Genomic DNA, 23,346 nt, shown 5'->3' with positions numbered 1-23,346 from the left:
AGCAGTTGGCATGCGCTACAAGCTTACCACGCAGGTAGTGTGAGACCTTACCACTAGGTCAAATGGGCGGCGGTAAGGTCTCAGGCTTGAAATGGATGCGTGCTGATTTCAATTTTAGTGCACGTCTATTTTCCAGCCCTTAAAAAAAAAAAAAAAAAAGACCCTTTTTCCTAGATGCGGTAAAAAATTGGCCCAGCATATGCCCAAAAGACATACTCCATGTTTTACAGTGGCGTAGTAAAAGGATCCCTCTCGACTATGCGGGTTATTCCTGGTTTGAGGCCTGAGAATATATTGCTGATTATTATTTTTATTATTTGTAGCATTTGTATCCCACATTTTCCCACCTATTTGCAGGTTCAATGTGGCTTACATTTGCTGTAGTGGCGATTGCCATTTCCGGACTACAAATTTGCACATGGTTTTGCACAGGGCCGTGCCGATGCGGTAAGCGAGGTAAGCGCCGCAGGGGGGCGCCCACCTCTGGAGGGCGCCGCTGCGGTGCTTACTCTCGCCCCGCCGAGGACTTTAAATCTTTTGGCACCAGAGAGGTGCTCCCGCTGCTCTTCATGATCCTGGCACCCCCCCCTCCCGCACCAGCCCTTTAAATTTATTTGCCGAGCGAGCGCAGCACCTCGTGTGCAAGTAAAAGAAGCGGATCCGATCATCTCATTGGGCCTTCCCTCACTGTCCCGCCCTCCTCTGACGCAACTTCCTATTTCCTCTAGGGCGGGACATTGAAGGAAGGCCCAATGAGATGATCGGATTCGCTTCTTTTACTTGCACACGAGGTGCTGCGCTCGCTATCGCGTCGGCAATTTCTTTTTAAAGATGGGTGGCATGGAGAAGACGAGGCAGGGTGAGGGTGGGGGACAGATGGGGTGACCGTGAAGGTGGGGGGGGGGGGGGACTCGGATAGCAGAAGGGACTGGGTGGGAGACAGATGGGGTGAGGGGGACTCGGATGGGCAAAAGGTACTGGGTAGGAGACAGATGGGGTGAGGGGGACTCGGATGGGCAGAAGGGACTGGGTGGGAGACAGATGGGGTGAGGGTGGGGGGCACTTGGATAGCAGAAGGGACTGGGTGGGAGACAGATGGGGTGAGGGGGACTCGGATGAGCAGAAGGGACTGGGTGGGAGACAGATGGGGTAAGGGGGACTCGGATGGGCAGAAGGGACTGGGTGGGAGACAGATGGGAGAAGGGGCATGGAGCTGGAACTGGGGTCTGAAAAGTGAGCGGGAGGGAGAATGGGGTCAAGCCTGGGGCAGGGGTGGATGGGAGAATCAATGGATCTGGAACTAGGGGCAGCAGCAGGTGGGAACTGGGAGCCGAAAAGAGGGGGCAGTGAGAGAGGGGGGATAGATCCTGGATGGAATGGGGAGTGAGAGGGAGGGCAGACCCTGAATGGATGGGAGGGCAGAGAGGCATGGATGGGAGGGCAGGGCCCAGGGAGAGGACAAATTGCTGGAAGGGGAGGGGAGAGAGGATTGCTGGCTATGGATGGAGGAGGGAAGGGCAGAGAGGGACAAGGATGGACATGGGGGCCCAGGGAGAGGACAAATTGCTGGAAATGGAGGGGAGGGGAGAGAGGAGGATTGCTGGCTATGGATGGAGGAGGGAAGGGCAGACAGGGACAAGAATGGACATGGATGGGAGGGCAGGACCCAGGGAGAGAGGAGAAATTGCTGGAAATGGATATAGAGCAAGAAATGAAGAAGAAAGGAGAAAAGTAAAGAAATAAATGGAAAGGAAGCCCTGGAAACGGAGTTAAGAGGACAGATAGCAGCAGAATCAGATACTGGGCCAGCATGATCAGAAAAAGAAAGTCACCAGACAACAAAGGTAGAAAAAAATCATTTTATTTTCATTTTAGTGTTTGGAATATGTCCACTTTGAGAATTTACATCTGCTATCTTATTTTGCAATGTATAGCAATTTGTTTCTAAGAATATTGCTGACAATTCCTTTCAGTGTGGCAAGTGGTGAGCGATCATTTTCATGGGGGGGGCGCCAGAGACCCTAGGCACGGCCCTGGTTTTGCAATCAAGTGCGTACATACATGGTGGAAGAATGCATACATATTAGCACATGATCAGCCCTAACCTTAGGAGTCCCCACTTGGTGTGCCTCAGTCCTGCTTATTGATGGAAAAAGCAATGTTGCTCACACCTGTAAAAATGTTTTCTGGAGCTAGCAGGATTCTTGAGGCATACAATCCCTCCCCACTTCCCTGAGAGTTGTATATGTTGACAGTGGGAACTAAGGAGACCACTGCACGCAGGAAGGGCTTTGCATGCTCAGAACTTTTATACTACATTTCTGAGCTCTGTGAGAGCAGTTTGGGACTGATGCAATCTGATATCATCATCTACTCATGTGATTTACCAATCCTGCTGTCTATGGAGAACATCTGTTAAAGGTGAGCAGTGTTATCTGTCTAGTTGCTGCTTCTTAAAATGGTGAATCTAAATTTCCCTCTATTGTGGCCTTACAGAACATTGACCCATATTTGTAATTTACTTATTTCCTATTAGCATTTTTGTTTTGTTTTTTCGTCTATGGTTCAGCATTGCTCTGTACAAGTTGTTTTTCTTGGATTAATTTTTCAAATTCAAATAAAATATTAACACATTTTGTAAAAAAAGTATGAAAACAGCTCAAATAGCTGAAACACAAAACAGAGAGGGAAAGATTTTAACAGACAGGAACTGTATAATTTATTCTAGAAACAAATGCAAAAAAAGGGCAACTTTGAAGGAGCACCCTACCTGCCAGCCAAACCATCCTTCATATCCCATGAAAAACAGCCTCTTGAGGTTAATAAAAAAAAATCTCGGTGTATCTCAAGGCATTTAGAGGACAAATGCCACTAATGTATACAAATACGTACTAATAATCTTGGATATAAATGCCATGTAAGTGAGGCAGAAGGAAATGCACATGTGTACTTACAGATTATAGATGAAAATTAGATAAGATTTTTTTTGTATTAATGCATTTGCAAAGCTTTGCTTGTGTTCTTTTTTGCTATTCTAATAAGTATTAGGTAAAAGCTATTTTGCATAGTTCTGCATATCATTACCTCATTAGTACAGATATATTAAAACTACACAAGCATATTAACTGTGCTATTATCACATACAAATCTAACTTGTCTGCTCTAACTGTACTTTTAACATGTATTAACATTTGCAATAGCATTAGTGCACTTCAGTACATTGGTCCTTTACTTAGCAAGATTAGTCATGGTAATACAACACACCCATTTGAGAATCCAAAAGGCAATTTTCAAACCATGTAGGTATGTACTACCTGCAGAAGTGTCTAGGCTTACAAACACAAGTACATGCGCACTTTTGCTCAGGGCAATCTTTCAGATCTGCATACTCTTTCCGTTATATAACTTTTGAAAAGTTGATATTGTGCTAATGGTTCTTTGGGGGAGGGAGGGGTTATGGCTGTCAGGATCTAAAGTTTTGTTCTCAGTAGTGCTGTTTTTTTGCCATCACCCACACAGCAGGCACCCTAGGCAACCACCTAGTTTCCTGATGCTTATGCCAGCCCTGCTTTTGTTTTCAAACTTGCTGTGGGTATAAAGTACCTATAGAAATTTGTACCTCATTAAAAACAATGTGAGAGCGCTGAAAAAGCCAAAACCACATCCGCAGGAACACCTCCTCTTAATGTGGCTTAAATGCATCATGTATTGAACATGCAAACTTAACTGTACTGAAGGAGGACAATTTTCAGATAGTAGATGATGGCAGAAAAAGACCTGCACGGTCCATCCAGTCTGCCCAACAAGATAAACTCATATGTGCTACTTTTTGTGTATACCCTACCTTGATTTGTACCTGTCCTCTTCAGGGCACAGACCGTATAAGTCTGCCCAGCACTATCCCCGCCTCCCAACCACCAGCCCCGCCTCCCACCACCGGCTCTGGCACAGACCGTATAAGTCTGCTCAGCACTATCCCTGCCTCCCACCACCGGCTCTGGCACAGACCGTATAATGACATAGACTACTGCCATGGAATTGTCCGACCGACTCACACCACCTCGCTATACAGTCGGGAAAGAAACTCCTCCAGAGCTAGACAAATTGTTCTAATGTCCAAGAAATTGAAGGAGTGGAAAGTTGCCAAAGGAGACCCAGGTGGCCGGGTCCCTCTCCCCGTGCTCTCCTTCTGGAGGACGGCCCAGCAACGAGGTCCAAAAAAGAAAAAAAAGAAAAAAGAAAAATAAACGTTCTCAAAGGCTAGTCGCTCCCGTAGCAGTCCAGAGACATAAGCCCATCTTAGGCGACCCCGACACAAATAAGTAAATAAATAGACAGAAACTCTGAATGTTGAGCACCTGACTCTCATAACATGATGTCTGCCCTTGAGGCCCTGTACCAGGAGAAAAAAAATCTCTGCATGAATACATGTGCTAAGGAGTTGGTTTATGCAGGTAGAATGTTTATCTGGGTAAATGGCTTTTTTAAATTGCCCTTACTTTCAGCTCAGTTTAGCCACCTAAGTAATGCACAGGGCCTGATTTACCAACGTTTTCCTCTCATTCTGTGTCTATGAGAAAAGACCTTGATGAATCATCAGACCCTCAGAACCTCGCTTACCTTTTTTACTTGTGCCTCCTTGATCTTTTCGAGTGCTACCCGGATCTTCTCTGCTTTCAATTTGGCAGCCTGCTCTTCCTGAGGAGAGAGATTTGAGTTAAATGTCAGGAAATAAATTCTGAGGCTGGGAATACAATAGGGAAAAGCTGAACATGAATTCACAGCCATGAAAGAGCCGCCATCATGAACTAAATCAGAAATAATCAACACTTTCCAAAAGAGAGTGTACAAGTAGAAACTAGCATCTTACACAAATTGCTTCAGATATTTTGATACTTATTTTTGCTGTTTTAAAGAGAGAACTTAGTGGGCCTGATATTCAGCCCACCTCCAGCAGGCAGTGTATTTGCTGTCCGCTGGAGGTGGGCCATATCCAGCGACCAGCATTGAATATCCAGGTTTATTTTGACTGCTAAAAAGTTAACCAGCTATGTTAATATTCAGTACTAACCAGTTAACATTTTAGCAGTCAAAGATAGGCTGCTTAAAAAGCAAGCCTATTTTGACTGTTCAACATAGCCGGTTAGGTAACACACAGTAAATGACGGCAGATAAAGACCTGAATGGTCCATCTAGTCTGCCCAACAGTCACAAGGTGCTGAATATCGGCACCTAACCAGTTATGTTGCGCAATATAGTCACTATTCAGCGGAAGATAACTGGGTTTCTCCTGCTAAATATCTGCATTTAGGCACTTAATGCTATTTAATTGGCCAGGAACCATTCTTGGCCGGTTAAATAGTATTGAATATCGGGGGGGGGGGGGGGGGGGGCAAGGGGGGAATGTGTTTACTGTAATAGTCAACTGGCATGGTGACCGGAATAAGTTGAGACCCTTTTAGTAAAGCTTAGTGCACAGGGACAAAGCTCATGAGGGTGGGGCGAGAACAAAGCTCACAGGGGCAGAGCCAAACTTTGTCCCTGTGTCATTCTCTAACAGGGACAAAAACCTCAACAGGTAAACTTGAAGTAAAATGAACTTAAAATGCCCTTATAAGTCAAATATTTTTTCAACAGATCAATTTTCATGCCAGAATTCACTACATAAGAACTACCTTTCCACACCAGAAACGTCACAAGGAATCTAAGTTCAAGCCTCAGCTGCTTGACTTACACTGCTGCCTGGATCTCCCACTGCCATCTGAAAATGAACATGGCTAAGACTGACCTTCTTACTTACACTGATGTTAAAAAGTCCCCCAATTTCACCATTATCGCATATATGTCGTACTGAATGACTTCTGATCTTTTATGCAATGTTAGACAAAAAGAAACTGAGTAAACACAAACAAATGAAGTAATTTAAAAACAGTTAAAGAACAAAGTTATCCAATACTCATATCACTCATGTGAAAAAGTAACTGCTCCCTCAGTTAATCAACCAACTGTCCAAATCTGAATGATAATTAGATTCAGCTGATTGAACCCAGCCAGTGATTTTAGACAGCCCTGTTTTTTTTTTTTTTTTTTTGTTACATTTGTACCCTGTGCTTTCCCACTCATGGCAGGCTCAATGCGGCGGGCAATTGAGGGTTAAGTGACTTGCCCAGAGTCACAAGGAGCTGCCTGTGCCGGGAATCGAACTCAGTTCCTCAGTTCCCCAGGACCAAAGTCCACCACACTAACCACTAGGCCACTCCTCCACTGTTGAATTTAAACCTCAGTATATATTGAACCTTATCATGAGAATGAAGTAATCACCACAAAGTTTCTACAAGAATGTTATTCCACAATCAAGAAAATTCCAGAAGAGATGAGAAAAGATTGCTGAAGTGTATGACTGGTAAGAGTTACACAGCCAGTTCTAAAGCTCTTGGACTACACCAAACCACAGCGAGAACCATGATCTCCAAATGGAGACGACTTGGAACAGTGACAAATCTTTCCAGAAGTGGCTGACCTGCCAAAATTATTCAAAGGGTGCAGTGACAACCCATCTGGGAAATCCCAGATCATCCTACAAAGAATGGCAGGCCTCTCTAACCTCTGCTAACTCTGCTAAGGTCAACGTTCATGACTCCACAATAAGAAAGAGACTGGGTAAAAATGGGATTCATGGGAGAGTAGCAAGGTGGAAACCGCTGCTATCCAAGAATATCAGTGCTAGTCTTACATTTTCAAAAAACACATATGGATGATCTCCAAGTCTTTTGGGTGATGTTCTATGGACAGAGGAGCCAAAAGTGGAGGAGTGGCCTAGTGGTTAGGGTGGTGGACTTTGGTCCTGGGGAACTGAGTTTGATTCCCACTTCAGGCACAGGCAGCTCCTTGTGACTCTGGGCAAGTCACTTAACCCTCCATTGCCCCGTGTAAAGCCGCATTGAGCCTGCCATGAGTGGGAAAGCGCGGGGTACAAATGTAACAACAACAAAAAAAACACTGCACCCGTTATGTCTGGAGTAAAGCAAATATAGTATTCCACTGTAAGAACTTCGTACCAATGGTCAAACACTGTGGTGAAAGCATGATGATGTAGGGATGATTTGCTGCCTCAGCACCTGGAAAAATTGCCATTATTGAAGAAACCACGAGTTCTACACTATACCAAAAAATTATTAAGAGGAATGTCCAGTCTTGTCCATAAGCTGAAGCAGAAGGAATTGGGTTAGGCAGCAAGACAATGATCCAAAAAACAGAAAGCAAGTCTACATCTGAATGCCTGGAGAAACAAAACTAAATCAAAGTCCTGATTTGAACCCACTAGAGATGCTGTGGCAAGACCCGAAACAAGCAACTAATGTATAAAGACCCACAAATGTGTCACAATTAAAGCAGTTTTGCAAATAAGAGTGGGCTAAGATTCCTCAACAGTGGTGTGAAAGACTGATAAGAAATTATAGGAAGCATTTGGATGCAATTATTGCTGCTAAAGGTGGTATAACCAGTTACTAAGTTTAGGAGGCAGTCTTTTTTCCACATGGGCGATATTGGTGTAGGATAACTTTGTCCCTTAAATAAATGAAGTCATAATTTTAAAACTTATGTGTTTACCCAGGCTTCCTTTGTCTAATATCACATTTTGTTTAAAGATAAGAAACCATTCCGTGTGCAATATAATCAATAACTGAGGAAATCAGGAGAGGGACACACACATTTCCACATCAATGTTATCTTTCCTCGTACCTCTTTTCTATTTCTGTCATCATCCCCAACCCCTCAGCTTGTAACCCTCTTTCTCGGCACATATCTAACAGACTGCTAAAACCTGTTGCATCTCTTTCTATAATCACTAATGTGGCCTTTCCTTTCTGAGCACATTGCCAAAATCCTTATCTACACTCTCATCTTCTGCTTAGACTACTACAACTTGCTGCTCACTGGTCTCCCATTCAATCATCTCTCTCCCTTTCAATCAGTTCAAAACTCTTCCACCAGTATTTCTACACTCACATAAACCCTCACCTCAAATCACTTCATTGGCTCCTTATCTATTTCTGTTTATTAGCTCAACACCTTCTTACTGATTTACAGTGCATTCATTCAGCAGCGCCTCAGAATTTCTCTTCTGTCTTCCTATATACCTCCCCCTGGTATTCTATTCATCAGCGCTATGGACTAGATTCTATATATGGCACCTTAAAAATCCACGCAGAACAAATTTCTGCTTAAGCATATTCTATAAGCGGTGCCTAGATTTAGGCAAAGTATATAGAATATGCTTAGTTGATATCCCAGTGCCTAGAACTATGTGCATCCATTTACACCAAGGAAAACGTGGCAATACTAACGCGTAGATTTAGGCGCAGAGGGTCATATTCTATAACAGTGCGTGCAAATTTTGGAACACCCACAAAATGCCTATTTCCCCACCTATAACTATGCCCCTTTTTGGCTGTCACATTAGAATTTAGGAGTTAGAATAATTGGAATTCTAATTATTGTCAATTAGTGCTCATTATTGCTTGTTAAGTGCTATTAAAAATGCTGACTGGCTTGTTAAGCCAATTAAGTTAAGTTACATGCGTTGTTAAAGAATACACTTGGATTTTGGAGTGGAACGCTAGGCACCCTATATAGCATCTGGGGGGTATATGCCTGGAATAGACGTCCTGTCAGTACACCATGCTCAATCTCATTCCCTATTGAAATCTAGGATAAAAATCCACCTTTTTGGGTAGCTTTAACCCTTTAGTCACCTGTTCAATCCCCATAATTTAATTATTCCCACTATAAATGAGCCGCCCTAATTCCTTATTTGCCCATCTTGAATAGACCGTAAGCTCTGTGTTTGTGTACAGTGCATACATGTAATCATGCTACAAAAATGATTAGTAGCAGCAGCAGCAGCATAAGCAATACATTTGGCTTTAAGAATGGAAACATTTGGAAGGTACCTCGAACACAACATGGCACTGCACATGAAATCAGCTTTTCTAACTCACATAATTAAACTTAAGTTTTTCTGTAATCAAGCTTTACTTTTTTTTTTCTTGCTTACAGGAATACAAATGTTCAATTAGGTCTTAGAAATTTTTATTTCAATATACTCTCTAAGAAAATGTTGTATGATTAAATCATTTCTATTGAAACCAACACCACGATCAATCAAGTAGATTAAACACATTTTTCCAAATTACAAGAAACATAACCTTCCCAAGAAAATGTTTTTTTAGTAAAGATAGAATATCTAGTGAAGGATGTTTTTTCCAGGTTATCCACCTTGGATACTATTCACTTTAATCTATCCTGGCTATTGCTTTAGAATATAGTGTTCTAATTACCATATTTTTCCCGGACAATACTGGACTCTTTATAAGGTTCTAAGACCTTTTATTAGGCTGACAAATAAAATAGTGCAGTACATGAGCATTTGAGATTAGATAAGGCTCCTTTCTTGAAGAAAGGGCCCCTGCAGTCCCACTTGATCATGTAATACAATATATATATATTTTTTTGATTATCCAATAAAATATCACAACTTAGAGCCTTGTTTACTAAGCCACGCTAGAGTCACGTAAGCATTTTTAGCGCACGCCAACCATGTACTACTACTACTACTTAACATTTCTAAAGCGCTACCATGTAGATGCCCATAATATTCCTATGGGCGTCTACATGGTTAGCAGGCGCTAAAAACGTTAGCGCAGCTTAGTAAACAGGGTGTTTAGCGATTCCACAGGCAGTGGAAAAAGTGACTGTGAGAAAGTGACACGGGATTACTTGTCACACAGTTACCAATCATTTACTTCTTTTCCTCTCAAATGTTTAGGCAAGACAATAAATCATGTGTGTCTTGCTGGGTGAAGGGCATGTTCTTGCGATTTTTTTTAAACAAACCATTATATTGAATGCACTCTGCTCTCCGTCTACCTTTCAGATATCCTAGCAACCAGCAGACTTTATTAAGGTGCAGGGCAAAAGGAGAACGGGTCTGTGATGCCATGTTCTAAAATCATTCTCATTCTCCCCACACACACAAAAAGTCATACTTGCGTGCATTGTCCAGCAGAACAAAAAAACCTGCTAAGCATTTGTCCAGAAAATCTATGTTCCCCCCTCACCCCCCACCTCTCTAGAAACAGGACAGCTGCAAGGCAGGAATTCAAGGGACAAATTTTGGACATCTGGGATCACCATAAAATCAGTGTGCTATAAAAATAGAAGCATTTCAACAGCCCACATTGGAAACTTAGCTCTGGGAATGTCTCCTGACCTTTATCTGCCAAGGAATGCATACTATAACTAATTACTTTTAAAACAAATATCCTTAAGAATAGTGAAAGAAGTTAGCAAGGAATCTACATCATTTTCTTCTGAAGTGCAAGAACCCATATTTCCCTAATGCTATCCAAGTCTTCATTATTCAGTGCCTTTCTAGTAATTATTTTGATCAGAGAGGTCTTCAAAAGCAAACGGTTTCTTAAGAAAAATATGTGGGCACAACCATTCTGCTCTCAGTGTCATTGTTATTCTGTTCCTGTATCTTCCTGTCACCTCATGCAAGGACGATATTATGAAACTACACTGTGGAAAAAAACAGACCATAGGGGATTTGCTGGTCAGCAATCTAATCGTTTCTAAAATAATGGGAGTACTGAACACATGAAAAACAATTAGGAAAAGAACAAAAATGGTTTATATCAACTATTTGGTACCCACACATTCACTCAAACTTTTTTTTTTAATTATAAAAATTGATTTCATATAGCTCAGAAAACAAGATCAGATCATAGACTGGTAATATGGACATGAAGCAATACATAGGATAATACTGAAAATGGTTCACAAACAGAACAGAGCAGACCACTATACTGAAAAAAAAACCCATATCTGTTTTTTCAGATGCAGGATATGCCACATTTCGCCTTCCAAGAAGCTGTGTCAGGGACTACACTGTTCAATCAAAGCTTATATAATCAACTTAACAAGCACACAAATATAGTAAAACTAATCATAATAAATAATAAACCAAATAGTAAAACAAAAGGAGTTAGCACATGCATAAAATATTCAGTACTGAATAGAAATCACAAGTTTAAAACATGGGTATATGTAAAATGAAAATAATGCATGACAGAACATTTAAAAGAGACACATACCTATTACAGTCTCTCAAAGCACTCGACCCCTAATAGTGAGTAATATAATCAAAGCCTAAACAACAAAAAGTCTTTTGAGTGAAATCTAATTTACAAACTAGTATGTCTTGTGAAAACAGATAAATGAATTAAAATGTAGCTACTCACAAACAGCAGCAGTGTCTGCGAAGTGTAAAAACAGCAAAATGTGTCAAAAATGAGCATGAAGCCAATAGTTTAAAAAAAAAGTTCAGAATCAAATGTTTTCTTACCATGTGGCCTGTTCTTTGTTGTATGTGCAAAAATAAAAATAAAGAATTCATAATCAAAATATAAAGATGCGATTACTCACAGGCAGCAGGAAAAACTCTCCTTGATTAGTAAAAAAAAACAGCCATGCTGATGAACTAGCAAGTTTATATGCTCCATGCTTGAAGTCAAAGGTGCATCACATTAAAAGCACATATAATAGCTTCAAAAAGCCATAGAACATTCCAATAGCCCAATAATATCAGTCTAATATGTCTAAATTCCTGAGAGATGCCTTATCTTGCTCAAAACAAATTATGGAGATTATGGACTTTCATAGCCACAAATACTTCATAATTTCTGATGGCACATAAATGATTCCACCATTCATACACATAAGTTTATTGCTATTCTTCCAATGAAGGACGATGATAGGAGTAACCATTGCCATCATTATTTCAAAACGTTTGTTAAAAGGTTCTGTGATAAGTATTTCCGGACTGGAGAGCAAAAAATAATCTTGTAAGAAGTATTAATGTTGGCGTCTAATGAGAGAATCTGGGAAATTAAAAAAAAAATATGTCCCATAACTGTTCACACAAGGACATTGAAAAAAGTAAATACGGTAGAGAACCGTCTGAAGCAGAACAAGACCAGCATGTAGGGGGAAGATGGCTTCTTGCAACTTTTGCTACTTTAGCTGGAAGTCAAATACGCCTTACGTAGCATTAAAAAAAAAAAAAGAGGATTGCAAGGTTCCAGCAAGAAGTGTAGAATGGTTATTTTAGATCAGAAAAGTCGCCAGTCTATAGAGTCCACTTGGAGATCAAGTCTTTCATCCAGATAGTTTCAATCTTCACATATGGATTATACAAGTGGACATGAAGCTGTTTATAAATTTTGGAAGCTTATTACCCAGGCATAGTAACTGACAAAAGAAGAGAGGTCAGAGTTAGATGGATATCAGGATGGAGCAGTGAAGGAGTTTTGGAAGCATTCATTGAGTTTAAGCCATAATTAATGAGGATGAAGGGGCATACCATAAAGGAGGTGTACATCTTCCATAGAAAGTAAGGAATTATTAGAGAACATTTGTGAGACTGACCAGATACCACATTCACACCATAATGGCCAATATGTTGGAAGGTCTTTGATTTTTATATTGGAGCGAAAACATAAGGAGGATTCTTGGGGAGAGGTAGCATAAAGTTTAAGGGTATTTCTACTTTCTCTCAAGGTTGAGGTTGTGGCTTTTATCAAATGGAGGTGTTCTGGAAAATTGTACTTATCCATAGAGAGAAAGAGTAGGAGAGGGTATAGATGAACTAGATGTTTTTCAAAGGACACCCATCTTGGGGGGGCGGGGGGGGGGATCAGGCAATTCTGTGCTATGATACCAATATACTGCTTGAGACATTCTGAATGCTAAACGATATGCTTTAAGTAAGGCAGATTAATGCTACCATTAAAATTTATTCATTTAAAATTTTTCTAGGGTATTACGTGAAGGTTTGTTGCACCACAGAAAATTTTGAGATTTTACTATCAATTTTGTTTTTATATAGGCTAGAAGGGAAGGCAAAAGGTACCTTACTAAAAATAAAATTTAACTTAGTGGTTAATAAACGGATTCCTTGAAAAGATGGGTTAGATCTATTAGCCACTGCCAAAGGCTCCAGGGCCAGATTAAAAAGTAGGTGGGGAGTAGTGGGCAGCCTTGTTTAGAACCTCTTAAAAAGGGAGAGACATTGCTTGAGTGTTGTTCTAGGAGTTGGACCACTGACAAAAATTTGTTTACAAAACCAAACCAATTCAGGATATGAAATAGATAATTCCACTTTATTTTGTCAAATGCCTTCTCATAGTAACATAGTAGATGATGGCAGAAAAAGACCTGCATGGTCCATCCAGTCTGCCCAAGACAAACTCATATGTGTATACCTTACCTTGAATTTGTACCTGTCCTTTTCAGGGCACAGACCATATAAGTCTGCCCAGCAGTATTTCCTGCCTCCCAACCACCAGTCCCGCCTCCCATCACCGGCTCTGGTACAGACCGTATAAGTCTGCCCTCCCCTATCCTCGCCTCCCAACCACCACCCCCTCTTCCTCCCAACTGCTCCACCACCCAATTTCAGCTAAGCTTCTGAGGATTGTAGGAGTATTTGCTGTGATCTCACCCACCCTGTGTGCATATGAGAGCACCTTTACAGCCAAAATGGACGCTGCAACCTTTCACCTATATGTCTGACTACCAACTGTGCAGAAGTCAGAATTTCAGCTTGTAATAGATTTACTGAAGCCTGCACCACCTCCAAGGTCACTCTGCATCGGGGGAGAATGCATGTTCCTGAGAGAGAGAGAGCTTACGAGATAAGACGGACAATGGAAGCTTCATACAGATGCTGGGAGTACATGGTGGGATTATTTCTGATTGGCTCCCAGAAAACTGATTGATCTGAGAAGCGGGAACAGAAAGAGACTAGTTCCTGAGAGAAGAAGAAGAGAGAAGAACAGAAGAGGAGAACACTTGCATTTCTGCAAGCACCTAATTTACCTGAGAGACTTACTGATAATACCTGGCAAAGCTTTTCCCCAGGTTACAGCTGTCTACAGGATCTATACTGAGTCTGTATCATCTGTGGCTGATCAAGACAAGTGCATCACCTGAGCTTGTGGGACCTCGCTGAGACATTCGGCTGAGGTATCGGAAGGAATCTGATCTGGTGACCGGGACGGTGAGATCATAGTTTACTTCCTTCAGGCTGGGTTAGATAATTAGTCTGTGCTCGGACCCATCAGATGTGTGACGTCAGGATTTATGATCTCTAGTTGCTGTTAGCCTAGTATAAGATTTGTGTGGTAATCATTAGGATCTTGGTATTGTGTTTATCTGTCATTACAGATTAGCCAATAGGATAATCATAGTTATTCTCTATATTTTTGGTATCATTGTGCATGCAATCAGGAATTGCTGATGCTATAAGCTGATAAGAGTTTTCTATATTTTTGTATATAACGCTGTATAAATAAACTAATATATTCCATTGGTCTGTCCGTTATTTTCCATGCAGCTAAGGTTGGGCAGAGGCCACGCCCCCTAGACATAAGCGAGTACATAGGTAGGAATTGGCCTCTTACAAAATATATATATAACCACCTACAGGATCCATTCCTACTGCACAGGATTCCTCTATGCATATCCCACGCATGTTTGAACTCTGTTACCGTTTTCATCTCCACCACCTCCCGCGGGAGGGCATTCCAAGCGTCCACCACCCTCTCCGTGAAAAAATACTTCCTGATATCTTTCCTGAGTCTGCCCCCCCTTCAATCTCATTTCATGTCTTCTCGTTCTACCGCCTTCCCATCTCCGGAAAAGATTAGTTTGCGGATTAATACCTTTCAAATATTTGAACGTCTGTATCATATCACCCCTGTTCCTCCTTTCCTCCAGGGTGTACATGTTCAGGTCAGCAAGCCTCTCTTCATACGTCTTGGAACGTAAATCCCATACCATCCTCGTAGCTTTTCTTTGCACCGCTTCCATTTTTTTAACATCCTTCGCAAGGTACGGCCTCCAAAACTGAACACAATACTCCAGGTGGGGCCTCACCAACGTCTTTTACAGGGGCATTAAAACCTCCTTTCTTCTGCTGGTCACTCCTCTCTCTATACAGCCTAGCAATCTTCTAGCTACTGCCACCGCCTTGTCGCACTGTTTCGTCACCTTCAGGTCCTCAGATACTATCACCCCAAGATCCCTCTCCCCGCCTAACACATACGTCTCCCTTGGATTTCTACTCCCTAAGTGCATCACTTTGCATTTCTTCGCATTGAATTTTAATTGCCAAACGTTAGACCATTCTTCTAGCTTCTTCAGATCTTTTTTCATGTTTTCCACACCCTCCGGGGTGTCCACTCTGTTGGAAATCTTGGTGTCATCCGCAAAAAGGCAAACTTTACCTTGTAACCCTTCGGCAATGTCACTCACAAATATATTGAACAGAATCGGCCCCAGCACCGATCCCTGAGGCACTCCACTACTCACCTTTCCCTCCTCCGAGCGAACTCCATTCACCACCACCCTCTGGCGTCTGTCCGTCAACCAGTTCCTAATCCAGTTCACCACTTCGGGTCCTATCTTCAGGCCGTCTAGTTTATTTAAGAGCCTCCTGTGGGGAACCGTGTCGAAAGCCTTGCTGAAATCTAAGTAGATGACGTCCATAGCACGTCCTTGATTTAATTCTCCTGTCACCCAGTCAAAGAATTCAATGAGATTCGTTTGGCACGAATTCCCTTTGGTGAAACCATGTTGTCTCGGCTCTTGCAACTTATTGGCTTCCAGGAAATTCACTATCCTTTCCTTCAGCTTCACTTCCATTACTTTTCCAGTAACCGAAGTGAGGCTTACCGGCCTGTAGTTTCCAGCTTCTTCCCTATCACCACTTTTGTGAAGAGGGACCACCTCCGCCGTTCTCCAATCCCTCGGAACCTCTCCCGTCTCCAAGGATTTATTAAACAAGTCTTTAAGAGGACCCGCCAGAACCTCTCTGAGCTCCCTCAGTATTCTGGGGTGGATCCCGTCCGGCCCCATGGCTTTGTCCACCTTTAGCTTTCCAAGTTGTTGATACACACTCTCTTCTGTGAACGGCGCTCTATCCACCTCATTTTCAGGTGTACTTTTGCCAGTCCCTCTCGGTCCTTCCCCAGGGTTTTCTTCAGTGAAAACAGAACAAAAGTATCTATTTAGCAAATTGGCTTTTTCTTCATCATTTTCTACATAGCGTTTTGTTGTATCTTTTAGTCTCACAATTCCCTTTATAGTCTTTCTCCTTTCACTAATATACCTGATGAGATAGTAATATTAGAGTCAGAAGATGAGTTAGCAGAAAAGCCTGGTGTTATCAATGGGAAGACAATTGGGAGTGAAAACTGTTTTGATCTCTATGAATAAGAAGGGGCAATATTTTTTGTACTCTAAGGGCAAGGATCTTAGCATAAATTTTGTTATCGATGTTAATCAGGAAGAATGTTCTTTATCTGGTTTTGGGATCACTACAATATTAGATTCAAGAAAGGGTCCTTTTTGGAGCATTAGGTTATATAGCTGTTGCAATTTGGGGACCAAGAGTTCATAAAAAGCAAAGTAGAATTCTACATTGAAACCATAATTCTCGGGGGCTTTACCTAATGGGAGTTTCCTATGATGTCTTTCTCTATGTTCTTAAGAAGAGAGGGTATTTGTGGAGGAGTAATTGATTTAGTGAATTCCTGGAATGCAGAGGTCGAGAAATCACTCTTGGAGCTATACAACTTTTTGTAGAAATCTTGAAATTGTTGAGCAATTGAGGAGTCTGAGGTATGTGTGGTTCCTAAAGAGATCTGTGCAACTCTTTTCCTGTTGCCCTTGGATTTTAAATATTGCGGACGGTTTATTATTTTCTGCATAGAATTTTGACTTTTGAGAGTGGATGCAAGAGAGGACTTCAGTGGAGAGTATAGAATTAAATTCAACCTTCAATTATCGTAAAACAGCATAGACAGAGGAAGACTGATCATTAAGATATTGATTATTTAAAGTTCTGAGAGAAGAGGACATTTCTCTGGTAAGTGAACACTACTTTGCTTGTGCTTTGGGAACTTAAAGATTGGGGTTTAAAGGAGGAATTGTAGGTTAGTGTTAGGCAAACTTAAAAAGCAAATTTCAACAGCTAACAGAAAACAGCTAATCTCCATAGCCTTTTCCACTTAGTTTTAAAAGCCTTGTACCACAGCATTAACAGATAGAATCTAACAGCCACTGCAGGATCTAATTTAGTATTAAGGGCGAATAAAAAGAGAGAGAGGGGGGGGAAAGCAAGCAGGGCCTAGTTTAGAGGAATAAAAGAGAGAGAGAGAGAGAGAGAGAGAAAGCAAGCACCATTAACTAGTTGCCATAGTGTATAAACCCCTTCCCTACAGTTTTAAACTGAAACTTTTCTCTAGAAATAGGCATTTTCCACATAGTTTTAAACTGAAACTTTTCTAGAGGTAGGAACTCCTTTGTTCTAAACGGCAGTTATTTTTCTTTTCCTTGGCTGCTGGCTGCTGGAGAGTTAGCTCATCCAGTGACATAGTTTTAAACTGAAACCTTTTCTAGAGGTAGGAACTCCTTTGTTCTAAACGGCAGTTATTTTTCTTTTCCTTGGCTGCTGGAGAGTTAGCTCATCCAGTGACCTAGTTTTAAACTGAAACCTTTTCTAGAGGTAGGAACTCCTTTGTTCTAAACGGCAGTTATTTTTCTTTTCCTTGGCTGCAGGAGAGTTAGCTCATCCAGTGACCTAGTTTTAAACTGAAACCTTTTCTAGAGGTAGGAACTCCTTTGTTCTAAACGGCAGTTATTTTTCTTTTCCTTGGCTGCTGGAGAGTTAGCTCATCCAGTGACCTAGTTTTAAAACTGAAACCTTTTCTAGAGGTAGGAACTCCTTTGTTCTAAACGGCAGTTATTTTTCTTTTCCTTGGCTGCTGGAGAGTTATCTCATCCAGTGACCTCAATTAAGTGATAATTAAGGTGTGGGGGAAGTAGAATACTTGCATAGGTTGCTCAAAAGAGGCCCCTTAGATTAAAAAGTATATAAAGAGGGAAGGTCCCACTGAACTTTCTTTCTGAGAAGTTCTGAGAGAAGAGGACATTTCTCTGGTAAGTGAACACTACTTTGCTTGTGCTTTGGGAACTTAAAGATTGGGGTTTAAAGGAGGAATTGTAGGTTAGTGTTAGGCAAACTTAAAAAGCAAATTTCAACAGCTAACAGAAAACAGCTAATCTCCATAGCCTTTTCCACTTAGTTTTAAAAGCCTTGTACCACAGCATTAACAGCCACTGCAGGATCTAATTTAGTATTCCCACCCACCCTCCCCAACACCCACCCACCCCTAGGACAACTCCTCATTTATAGTCAGTTATTGTAATTAGGGTAACAAGCAAGGAGTGCTCTTATAGAGTTTTAAATACATTTCATTACCATCTAAGAAGGAAATACTAAAATCATACAATACACTATATAAAGTAAAAGACACTTTTATATTAGGCTAATATCCTTAATACTGTAGCAAGTTTTAAAATATTGGAAAACTCAAAAACACTAAGATGGAGTCAGCAGTCAGGCAGCGAGAGGGGTGCTATCCAGTCTTTTGCATTGAGTGTCACATGTATGATTATCTCCCAGTTGGTGAGATGTCATATGTTTGCGCCCGATGCAAAGAGCTCCTAGCTCTTAGAGAACATGTCCGTTCTCTTGAGGCTAGAGTAGCAGACTTGGTGGAGCTGAGGGAGACAGAGAGGTACATAGAGGAGACCTACAGGGATGTTGTAGAGAGGTCCCACCTCCAGTCTAGTAGCCCTTATGCTACCTTGGAGGAGGGAGGTCTCCTAGAAGGACAGCATCACCCTGGTGAAGTAGGAAGTACTCCTGTAGCCAGGACCTGCCCACCAGGGGATGTACTATCCTCTCACACCGAGGATATGTCTCCAAGTGCTGCCCGGGAGGGAAAGGTTAGGACAGCTGTTGTAGTTGGTGATTCGATCATTAGGCATATAGATAGCTGGGTGGCTGGTGGACGTGAGGATCGCCTGGTGACTTGCCTGCCTGGTGCGAAGGTGGCGGACCTCACGCGTCACCTAGATAGGATTTTAGATAGTGCTGGGGAGGAGTCCGCTGTCTTGGTACATGTGGGTACCAATGACATAGGAAAATGTGGGAGAGAGGTTCTGGAAGCCAAATTTAGGCTCTTAGGTAGAAAGCTCAAATCCAGATCCTCTAGGGTAGCATTTTCTGAAATGCTACCTGTTCCACGTGCAGGGCCCAAGAGACAGGCAGAGCTCCAGAGTCTCAATGCGTGGATGAGACGATGGTGCAGGGAGGAGGGTTTTAGATTTGTTAGGAACTGGGTAACATTCTGGGGAAGGGGGAGCCTATTCCGAAAGGATGGGCTCCACCTTAACCAGGGTGGGACCAGGCTGCTGGCGTCGGCATTTAAAAAGGAGATAGAGCAGCTTTTAAACTAGAAATGGGGGGAAGGCCGATAGTCGCTCAAAAGCGCATGGTTCGGGAAAAAGTATCTTGCAAAGATACCTCACAAACAGGGAAGATAGGGTTTCTGGATAGTGAGGTTGCACAACAGACCGTGGTAGGCCAGGTGCCCTTAAATACAACTAAAGATCAGACAAAAGATGTCAAATCAATAGTGTCAGGTGCTAAGCATCATGCAAATAAGAACAACAAACATACTCTGAAATGTCTATATGCAAATGCTAGGAGTCTAAGAAATAAGATGGGAGAGTTGGAATATATTGCACTAAATGAAAAATTGGATATAATAGGCATTACTGAGACCTGGTGGAAGGAGGATAACCAGTGGGACACTGTCATACCGGGGTACAAAGTATATCGTAATGATAGGGTAGACCGGACTGGTGGAGGGGTAGCATTGTATATTAAAGAGAGCCTTGACTCAGATAGATTACAAATTCAGCAGGACAAAAATCACACCTTTGAATCACTGTGGGTTGAAATTCCATGTATAAAAGGGAAAAAAATGGTGATAGGAGTGTACTACCGCCCACCTCGCCAGGATGAGCAGGTAGACACAGAAATGTTAAAAGAAATCAGAGACGCGAACAAAATGGGCAATGTGATAATAATGGGTGACTTCAATTATCCAAATATAGACTGGGTAAACGTAACATCGGGACACGCTACAGAGATACAATTCCTTGATGAAATCAAGGACAGCTTTATGGAGCAACTGGTGCAGGAGCCGACGAGAGAAGGAAAAATTCTAGACTTGGTCCTTAGTGGAGCGCATGATCTGGTGAGGGACGTTATGGTACTGGGGCCGCTTGATAACAGTGACCATAATATGATCAGTTTTGACATCAACCTTGAAGTAACTGTACACAGAAAGTCAAATACGTTAGCGTTTAACTTTAAAAAAGGAGACTATGATAAAATGAGAAGAACGGTAAAAAAAAAACTTAGGGGGGCAACTGAGAGAGTAAAAACTGTACAACAGGCGTGGACGCTGTTTAAAAATACCATCCTGGAGGCCCAGGCCATACATATTCCGCGAATTAGAAAAGAAAGACGGAACTCCAAAAGACACCCGGCCTGGTTGAAAAGTGAGGTGAAGGAAGCTATTAGGGCTAAAAGAAACGCCTTCAGAAAATGGAAGAAGGAACCGTCTGAAAATAACAAGAAACAGCATAAGGAGTGTCAAAGCAAATGCAAGGCGCAGATTAAGAAGGCCAAGAGGGAGTATGAAAAAAAGATAGCATTAGAGGCAAAAAAACATAGTAAAAATTTTTTTCGGTATATTAAAAGCAGGAAGCCGGCAAAAGAATCGGTTGGGCCGCTGGATGACTGAGGGGTAAAAGGGGCGATCAAGGAAGACAAAGACGTAGCGGAGAGACTGAATGAATTCTTTGCTTCGGTCTTCACCGAGGAAGATTTGGGTGGGATACCGGTGTTGGAAATGGTATTTCAAGCGGACGAGTCGGAGAAACTTACTGACTTCACGGTAAACCTGGAGGACGTAATGGGGCAGTTCGGCAAACTGAAGAGTAGCAAATCTCCTGGACCGGATGGTATTCATCCTAGAGTACTGATAGAACTGAAAAACGAGCTTGCGGAGCTACTGCTAGTGATATGCAACTTATCCTTAAAATCGAGCATGGTACCGGAAGATTGGAGGGTGGCCAATGTAACGCCCATTTTTAAAAAAGGCTCCAGGGGAGATCCGGGAAATTATAGACCGGTGAGTCTGACGTCGGTGCTGGGGAAAATGGTAGAGGCTATTATCAAAAACAAAATTACAGAGCACATCCGAGGACATGGATTACTGAGACCAAGTCAGCATGGCTTTTGTGTGGGGAAATCTTGCCTGACCAATTTACTTCAATTCTTTGAAGGAGTGAACAAACATGTGGACAAAGGGGAGTCGGTTGATATTGTGTATCTGGATTTTCAAAAGGCGTTTGACAAGGTACCTCATGAAAGGCTACAGAGGAAATTGGAGGGTCATGGGATAGGAGGAAATGTCCTATTGTGGATTAAAAACTGGTTGAAGGATAGGAAACAGAGAGTGGGGTTAAATGGGCAGTATTCACAATGGAGAAGGGTAGTTAGTGGGGTTCCTCAGGGGTCCGTGCTAGGACCGCTGCTTTTTAATATATTTATAAATGATTTAGAGATGGGAGTAACTAGCGAGGTAATTAAATTTGCTGATGACACAAAGTTATTCAAAGTCGTTAAATCGCGACAGGATTGTGAAAAATTACAAGAGGACCTTACGAGACTGGGAGACTGGGCGGCTAAATGGCAGATGATGTTTAATGTGAGCAAGTGCAAGGTGATGCATGTGGGAAAAAAGAACCCGAATTATAGCTACGTCATGCAAGGTTCCACGTTAGGAGTTACGGACCAAGAAAGGGATCTGGGTGTCGTCGTCGATAACACACTGAAACCTTCTGCTCAGCGTGCTGCTGCGGCTAAGAAAGCGAATAGAATGTTGGGTATTATCAGGAAAGGTATGGAAAACAGGTGTGAGGATGTTATAATGCCGTTGTATCGCTCCATGGTGTGACCGCACCTGGAGTATTGTGTTCAATTCTGGTCGCCGCATCTCAAGAAAGATATAGTAGAATTGGAAAAGGTGCAGCGAAGGGCGACTAAAATGATAGCGGGGATGGGACCACTTCCCTATAAAGAAAGACTAAGGAGGCTAGGGCTATACAGCTTGGAGAAGAGACGGCTGAGGGGACACATGATAGAGGTATATAAAATAATGAGTGGAGTGGAACAGGTGGATGTGAAGCGTCTGTTCACACTTTCCAAAAATACTAGGACTAGGGGGCATGCGATGAAACTACAGTGTAGTAAATTTAAAACAAATCAGAGAAAATTTTTCTTCACCCAACGTGTAATTAAACTCTGGAATTCGTTGCCGGAGAAAGTGGTGAAGGCAGTTAGCTTAGCAGAGTTTAAAAAGGGGTTGGACGGTTTCCTAAAGGACAAGTCCATAAACCGCTACTAAACGGACTTGGAAAACTCTAAAATTCCAGGAATAACATGTATAGAATGTTTGTACGTTTGGGAAGCTTGCCAGGTGCCCTTGGCCTGGATTGGCCGCTGTCGTGGACAGGATGCTGGGCTCGATGGACCCTTGGTCTTTTCCCAGTATGGCATTACTTATGTACTTATGTACTTATCTTGCAAGTTTTTGTGTGTTCCTTGCATTCTTTATTCTTCCTAGTTAAGAAATTAAATTACAATCCCTCTAACTGTAGCCTTAAAGGCATCCCACACTAACTACTTAACTGAACATCTGAAACGAGATTATTAATAAAGTATTCTGTAATTTCTTGTTTTATCTGATCAGTGAAATTATCTTGTAGTAAAGATGACTGGAATCATCAGGGTGGTCTGGGACTATCAGAGGAAGTGGTAGAGATATTTAGCAAAATGACGGAATGATCAAAGATGGTAGAACTTAGGATGGTGGTGCTAGAGAGATGTGGCAAAACAGAAGAGGAAATTAGGAAGAAATCAATACGAGAGTAACTAGCATGGGGAGGGGGAAAAAGTATACTTGGGGATGTAGACTTCTCCAGGGGGGGTCCACGAGTCCAAGGGTGGTCTTTGATACTAGCAGACTTGGATTGATGGAGGGGATATTTAGAGTGCTTGTGCAGAGTGCTATTCTGGACTAGATTGAAGTCTCCCTCAATAATTAAGTTATGAGGGCCAAATTGAGTTAATTCTGTAATAATTTTCTGAAAAAAAGCTGAATTGTCAGATTTGGGGCCATAGATGTTTAGTAAAGTGTAGAAAGTATTATTCAGGCTTAACTCCAGTAAAAGCCAGTGGCCTTCACAATTAGACGTTTGCCTATTAATAGTGGTGGGAAAGTTTTTATTTAG

At 42.0% G+C, this 23,346-nt stretch overlaps 1 protein-coding gene across 1 annotated transcript in view; it reads right to left on the bottom strand.

The window, feature by feature from the left end:
• Positions 1-23,346, bottom strand: part of RAPH1 (Ras association (RalGDS/AF-6) and pleckstrin homology domains 1) — a 629,351-nt gene that overhangs the window by 209,545 nt on the left and 396,460 nt on the right. The window contains exon 6 of the mRNA XM_030209745.1: positions 4,621-4,698. Coding sequence (XP_030065605.1) covers positions 4,621-4,698 — 78 coding nt within the window. The remainder of the gene's footprint in view (positions 1-4,620; positions 4,699-23,346) is intronic.

This window comes from Microcaecilia unicolor, chromosome 7 (genome assembly GCF_901765095.1).
Source record: "Microcaecilia unicolor chromosome 7, aMicUni1.1, whole genome shotgun sequence".
Classification (NCBI taxonomy): Eukaryota; Metazoa; Chordata; class Amphibia; order Gymnophiona; family Siphonopidae; genus Microcaecilia; species Microcaecilia unicolor.
Note: the sequence above shows the minus strand (reverse complement) of the source record. Positions and strands in the feature narration are given on the sequence as shown.